Source organism: Myotis davidii, unplaced genomic scaffold (genome assembly GCF_000327345.1).
Source record: "Myotis davidii unplaced genomic scaffold, ASM32734v1 scaffold534, whole genome shotgun sequence".
NCBI lineage: Eukaryota > Metazoa > Chordata > Mammalia > Chiroptera > Vespertilionidae > Myotis > Myotis davidii.
Window position 1 is genome coordinate 5,267,240 of NW_006286678.1, and position 7,427 is coordinate 5,274,666.

The 7,427-nt window shown below is 44.2% G+C and overlaps 1 protein-coding gene across 1 annotated transcript; it reads left to right on the forward strand.

Annotated features, from left to right (window-relative positions):
- The first annotated feature begins 4,509 nt into the window (after window positions 1-4,509).
- Window positions 4,510-5,469, forward strand: LOC102770647 (olfactory receptor 2S2). Its single transcript, XM_006758617.1, has one exon. The coding sequence runs from the start codon at window positions 4,510-4,512 to the stop codon at window positions 5,467-5,469; it is 960 nt and encodes a 319-aa protein (XP_006758680.1).
- Window positions 5,470-7,427: the final 1,958 nt, after the last annotated feature.

The window sequence follows — 7,427 nt, forward strand, 5'->3', positions numbered from 1 at the left end:
CATACCAACATCCACGCTGTGGGGGTGCCAGAAGCAGAAGAGAGAGCATATGTTGAAAACCTATTTGAAGAAATAATGACAGAAATAGATAAGTCCAGGAAGCTCAGAGAGTCCCAACCAAGAGGAATCCAAAGAGGACCACACCAAGACACATCATAATTAAAATGCCAGGGGTTAAAAAGAATCTTAAAAACAGCATGGGAAAAGCAGTTAGTTATTTACAAGGGAGTGCCCATATGACTGGCAGCTGATTTCTCAGCAGAAAGTTTGCAGGTCAGAAAGGAGTGGCAAGAAATATTCAAAGTGATGAATAGCAAGGACCTACAACCAAGATTACTTTACCCAGCAAACCTATCATTCAGAATTGGAGGTCAGATAAAGAGCTTCACAGATAAGAAAAAGCTAAAGGAGTTCATCACCACCAAACCAGTATTATATGAAATGCTGAAAGGTATCCTTTAAGAAGAAGAAGAAGAAGAAAAAGGTAAAGGTTCATAATTTTTTTATGAACAACAAATGCATATCTATCAACAAGTGAATCTAAAAATCAAGTGAATAAAAAAGCTGATGAACAGAATAAACTGGTAAATATAATAGAATCAGGGGCATAGAAAGGGAGTGGACTGACAATTCTCGGGGGGGAAGGAGTGTGGGGGGTGTGGGAAGAGACTGGACAAAAAATTGTACACCTATGGATAAGGACAATGGTGGGGGGTAAGGGCAGAGGGTGGGGTGGGGACCGGGTGGAGCGGAGTTATGGGGGGAAAAAGAGGAACATCTGTAATAATCTGAACAATAAAGATTTAATTTTTAAAAAAGAAACAAATAATAACAAATTACAAAAAAAGAATAATACAAAATAATGGTTCTTTTAGATAAATGAAAACTAAGAGTATTTATTTCCAGCAGATCCGTATTACAAGAAATCTAAAGGAAGTTTTTCATGTTGAAAACTTATGGTATCAAATGGAACACAGTTTTTTAAGAAGGAAAGAAGAGCACTGGAGATTATAAATATGTGGGTACATAGAAAATTCTATTTTTCTTTTAATTTCTTCAACATTTATATGAGCATTTAAAGTTGAAATTATAACATCATATGGATTATGGTTTATATAGATCTAATACAGATTATGGAGACCTGGGCACATATTATCTAAGTTCTCTGCTTCAGGATCTTTCCCAGGACTGCTATCAAACTGTTGGCTAGGGCTGGAATCTCATCTGTAGGTTTGATGGGAAGGTTTATTTCCAAGCTTATTTACATGGATATTGGTGAAATTTGGTGCCTTGAGGGTTGTTGGTCTGAGGACCTCAGTTCTACATTGTCTGTTGCCCAGAGATTTCTCTCAGTTCCTTGCCAAATGGGTCTCTCCAATCTGGCTATTTGCTTCATCAAATCCAGAAAAAGAGTGCAGTCTTCCGGTTAAAAGCAAGTCACTAACGGGGAGGAAATTACACAAAGCCATAAATTCCAGTAGGCAAGAATCACTGGGGCCATCTTAAAAGCTGCCTCCACATTTCAGATTCTACCAAAATAGAATGGCCTCCCTAGACTGTGTTCGATACCTCCTATTCTATGTTTGTGTGTGTGTGTGTGTGTGTTTTTTAAAGAACAACTTGTGAAGGCTGTGGAAGAAATACTCAAGTCCAAGGACCTGTGCCAACTTCTGTCCCCAACATGGTTTTCTGCTTCCCTCCATCCCTTGCCTATCCCTTTATTTGTAAATTATCCTCCATGTTCAAGATCTGGCCAGAAACTGCCTCCTCCTTGAAGTCTCCCCACAGCTCTAGAGCTCCAGGTGAAAGTCTCCCCAAGTCATGACCTTGAGCACTTGGTTTAGAAGCACTGTGCTCACAGCTGCGGGTTCCATGTGTCACAAGCATAGCATGTTTATAAATAATCCTTATCTTCCCAGCTGCTCTTTTCAAGAATGATAAGCATTTTGAAGTTTGCAGAAATTCAATCAGGACATGGAAATGCTTCCCTGCATGTCCTTCAGTGGCTTAAGAGTGGGAAGTTCCATCAGGAACAAAGGAAGGAGAAAAAGAAGTCTTCTTGGAGTGCTTTCGGCAATAATTGGATCTTGGGGACATTGATTCAGAAATATAAAAAGTTTTCTGACTTTCAATGATTCCATTTCCAAACTTTTAATCACTCCGGGGAACACAGTGGTTCCAATTACAGTGCTGACTTCAATTTTCCTTCTCCATGTGCCAGTTGTTCCTTTGGGTATTTTACTAAAACACAGAACCCAGGCAGAGTGGAGGAACCTGGCTGTCATCACTTCTTCAGATAAGAGGTGGCTACCTCAGCTTGGGCTTGGCAAACTGGTGTTGCTATTTCTGGCCCGTGGCTGTCCCCCAAACAGGGGACCTTTTCTCAGTAGGCTCCTGCTCAAGGTAAGTGAGAGTTCTTATAAGAGTAATCCTTAACCTGTTATTAACACAGTAATATTTTCAGCTTCTGGATTTTTCTCCCAAAGGGGTGAGGGCTTGAGAAGGGAAGAAGTGAAACAATTTCGGTGGTTTCACAAAGATTGAGGGCCATACAGATCTCCTTCTTCCAGAAAAGCCGAGATGGCAAGGAACCTATGAAACTTTTCAGTCTCATTTCATGAACTCACTAACTTCAGAGACACCTTGAGAAATGAGAGGGTCACATGGTTTCAAAGCCTCCTCTTGTCCAACTCCTGGGAGCACCATTCACATCGTGGCCATGGTAATGGCTGGAGTTGTCCTGGAGTGATGCTTCAGAGGGTATCGTTTATGTTGTCTACAATATAAGTGGGGCCTCCTGGAGCTCTGTGTCACTATGGCTTGGAATGGAAGCGCCCTCATAGCCTGAGCAGCCCATACTTTCCGAGTCTCCCTACTTCAAGAGTAGCTCTGCTTTATCTTTGAGGGTTCTGGATTTAAGAAAACAGAAGTTCTCTTTCATACCATCATTGCTCTCTTCTAGTCCCAATTCAGAAGAGGGTAACTTGAGGGTCAACGAGAGGAAACGAGTTCTGAACTCTATATAGCAGGTTAGAAGGTTAAGCAGAATATAGCCCAAATTTGTGGCTTACGGCCGGATGACTTCCCACAAATTCAATGTGATTCTGGAAGGAAGCTAAATGAGAAAAACTTAGAAAGCTGCCTGCTTGGTTCAATATAAAGAATTTTCTGATACTCCAGAGCTCTGCAAATAATGGAGCACACTGTTTGGTAATGTAGTGACCTCTTTATCATGTGAAGAGATAAAGCTGAAACTGAAAAGCCATGCTCCAGTGTGGTGCAGAGGATCTAGGATGGGAGTGAGGGTTGGGCTAGATTACCTGGGGAGCATAAGTAGTGTCAGGATATTAGTCTGAGTAACAGATATTCTGATACTCCAGAGCTCTGCAAATAATGGAGCACACTGTTTGGTAATGTAGTGACCTCTTTATCATGTGAAGAGATAAAGCTGAAACTGAAAAGCCATGCTCCAGTGTGGTGCAGAGGATCTAGGATGGGAGTGAGGGTTGGGCTAGATTACCTGGGGAGCATAAGTAGTGTCAGGATATTAGTCTGAGTAACAGATATAGTGGCCTGCCAACCTCCCACAGTACCTCCCCACAATGGCTCTGATCGCTGGCCAGGCAGAGGGGCCCCACCCGTGCACAAATTTGTGCACCAGGCCTCTAGTATCTAATAAGCAGCTGAGCCAGAAGGCTCAAGGACTGTTAATATCCACTGATCCTTGTGTGGACACTCACCAGGAGGGAAGGTGACCCAGTAGAATGATAAACAAAAAAGTACCAAAGGAGCCTTCCATAACTCCTATTCCCACCAATACCCTGAGTGCCCTTCCAGATGCTCTGGCCTCACCTAAACCTCATAGCTTCCCCTCCCTGCCAGACTGTGAGCCCATTTAAGCTTAGGCCATGGGCCACCCTTGTTGCTCATAGGAATTGTCATTCCTACATACTGGGTTATTAACAAGTGTTTTGCTGGATGGCTGTTCAGACACAGACAAAAGGATGGATGGATGGATGGATAGATGGATGGATGGAGAGCCCTGGAGGTGGATGAGCAGCTCATGGTGTTGCCCACGAGAAAGGAGATCTTGGGAATGACAGGAGTATGTTTTCTGTGAGAATGATCTGGAGAAATGAAATAAAGTGAGTATTCACAACTAATCATATCACTAGCCCCTGGCACAGTGGAAGAACATGGAGCAAACCTGAAGTCATTTTTATGATCAAAGTTTAATGAGGTGAATTGGCATATAAGACATGGAATCACTAAAATAAATGTGCTGTCTCTGATTAAATGCATTAAATGATTAGAACCACCATTTGAAACATCGTAAATTTGATGTCGAAAATTTTTTGCTTCTTTTTCTTGGGGAGAAATAGAGACTGTGAACTCTCAGAACTGTTCTCTAATCACTCAGCCTGACTGAACTCAAGACCAGATGTCCTATGTGAGGCAAAGAATGTTGAGTTTGGGTTTCAGTATTTTCTTCAGTTGAAAGAGGAGACCATGGAAAGTGCCAACTGGACAGCCTCTGTGACAGAGTTTATTCTCCTGGGCCTCTCTGCCCACCCAAAGCTGGAGAAGATGTTCTTTGTGCTCATCCTGTCAATGTACCTGGTGATCCTGCTGGGAAATGGGGTCCTCATCCTGGTGACCATCTCTGACTCCCACCTGCACACGCCCATGTACTTCTTCCTGGGGAACCTCTCCTTCCTGGACATCTGCTACACCACCTCCTCAGTTCCCCTCATTCTTGACAGCTTCCTGACCCCCAGGAAAGCCATCCCCTTCTCAGCCTGTGCTGTGCAGATGTTTCTCTCCTTTGCCATGGGAGCCACAGAGTGTGTGCTGCTGGGCATGATGGCATTTGATCGCTATGTGGCCATCTGCAACCCCCTTAGATACCCCGTGGTCATGAGCAAGGCTGCCTACTTGCCCATGGCTGCCAGTTCCTGGGCAGCTGGAAGTGTTGCCTCCATAGTTCAAACATCCCTTGCAATGAGGCTGCCCTTATGTGGGAATAACATCATCAACCACTTCACCTGTGAGATCCTGGCTGTCCTGAAGTTGGCCTGTGCTGACATCTCCATCAATGTGATCAGCATGGGTGTGACAAATGTGATCTTCTTGGGGATCCCAGTTCTGTTCATATTTGTCTCCTATATCTTTATCCTCACCACTATCTTGAGGATCCCCTCAGCTGAGGGGAGGAGAAAGGCCTTCTCTACCTGCTCTGCCCACTTCACAGTCGTGGTCGTCTTCTATGGGACCATCCTCTTCATGTATGGGAAACCCAAATCCAAGGACCCTCTGGGGGCAGACAAACAGGACCTTTCAGACAAGCTCATCTCCCTCTTCTATGGGGTGGTGACCCCCATGCTCAACCCCATCATCTACAGCCTGAGGAACAAGGACGTGAAGGCTGCTCTGAGGAACCTGGTGAGTCAGAAAATCTTCACCCAGTGATGTTTGGAGAATAGATGTCCTTGTAGTTCTGTTCCCCTTGGCTGCTTTCACCCACCAATCTCAAAAGAAGACACATGTGAGCAGTGATGCACCTGGCTGAGGTGGCTCAGTTAGTTGAGCATCATCCTGTCCACCAATGGGTTGCCACTTTGATTTCAAGTCAGAGCACATGCCTGGGTTGTGGGTTTGGTCCCAGTTGGGGCACTTGCGGAGGGCAACTGATTGATGCTACTCTCTCACCCCCCCCCTCCTTTTTCCCGCCCTCCCTCTCTTCCACTCTAACTAAAAGCAATAGAAAAATATCCTCAGGTGATGATTAAAAAATAAAATGGCTAGAAAATCAAATGACACATAAAATGGAAAATTTTACGGGACCTATTTTTTTAAATGTAAAACCTGATGGGAGAGTGACTTGAGGGAATGGAAGTGGAATGCTGCTAAACACACACACACACACACACACAAAAATACTTAGTGAATTTTCTGATTCTCTACTGGGAACACCTGAACTCACCTTTGTGAGTAGGTTGCTCCATTTTGGGGAGAAAAACAGTTTAATGTACCTTGGTGTTAAATAAGATCAAAAATCCTACTCTGGAGACAGTGTGGGCAAAACTTCATGACAGCTATAATAATAAAAGCATAATGTGCTAATTAGACCAGACATCCTTATGGAAGTCCTTCCCTCCGGACAAAGCCGCAGCAGGCAGGGGCCGAGGCAGAGGCGGCTGCTGCAGTGGTGGGGGGCCAAGGACCTTGTACAAATTTCGTGCATCGGGTCTCTAGTAACATTATAAAAATCTGTCTTCATTGTAGGTGAAATGGCACATTTTCAAATTTTATTTTTCTTGAAGGCAGAGCTAACATTGGAGATGAGAATGAAGTTGGTCTTCTTCCTTCCCCTGAGACTCAAAGGAGTTGGAACCATGGAGATTCCATGTCAGGCATTTCCTTTGAGGGCAAGTAAGCCAGACCCTGTAACACAGGTGTGGAGGGTCTTAGCTTGGGAGCACTCATAGCTGAAATCCATTAATTCCATCCAGTTTTAAGGTTAATTTTCCTGCCCTCAGTAAGTCTTGTTCAAGTACATAGTCTGGCTCTGTAGCCTGGAGAGTTAAAGGATGGACCTATTGGAGGGAGTAGAGCAGGGTGCCACTGCCGTCAGAGAAGCCAGAATCAGAATGGTAAGGCGTGACAAGATTAAGGTGCCTGACAAGAGGTCCAGAGTAGAGGTCCAGTGTGAGACTCTCAATCAGTAGAGGAACTAAAATGGGCAAGCTACTGCAGGGCACAGAGCTTTTAATATCTTTTTCCTTGAAGCAATTGGATGTCCATTTTATTTCCTGAGAATCAAGACTTTCTAACGAAGAAAAAAAAAAAAAGCTCCTTGCCTGCCTTGCTTGGGTGCCCGGGATTCCTCCTGCCTAAGACATGGCCAGCAACTCTCTTTGGCCCCAGGCTGCTTTCCTGCGCATACTGGGCAGAAACATGGACACCAGTCACTGCCTGGGCGCCCCTTCCATAGTCTCAGGCTGTAAGAGTGAGCACATGGGGCATGTTCCTGTTTCACCATCTCAAAGACAGTGTTCTCTGTGCCACCCTGGCGTGAACTTTTCTTTCCTTATTGAGCATGGAGTCGTTCCATGCACTTTTTAGCTCACTATAGAGAGGATGACACTAACTCGGGAATTAATTCCAACCTTTATAAGTCAAGAATTGACTTAAAAATGAAACATACCGCCAAAGCCGGTTTGGCTCAGTGACCAGCAGACTGAAAGGTCCCAGGTTAGATTCTGGTCAAGGGCATGTACCTGGGTTGCAGGCACTACCTCAGTGGGGGATGTGCAGGAGGCAGCTGATCGATGTTTCTAACTCTCTATCTTTCTCCCTTTCTCTCTGTAAAAAATCAATAAAATATATATATATTTTTTAAAAATGAAACATACCACCTGGTTGAG

Bases quoted from the DNA above. Each gene is read 5' to 3' on its own strand.
- LOC102770647 (XM_006758617.1), top strand. From the start codon at position 4,510: ATGGAAAGTGCCAACTGGACAGCCTCTGTGACAGAGTTTATTCTCCTG.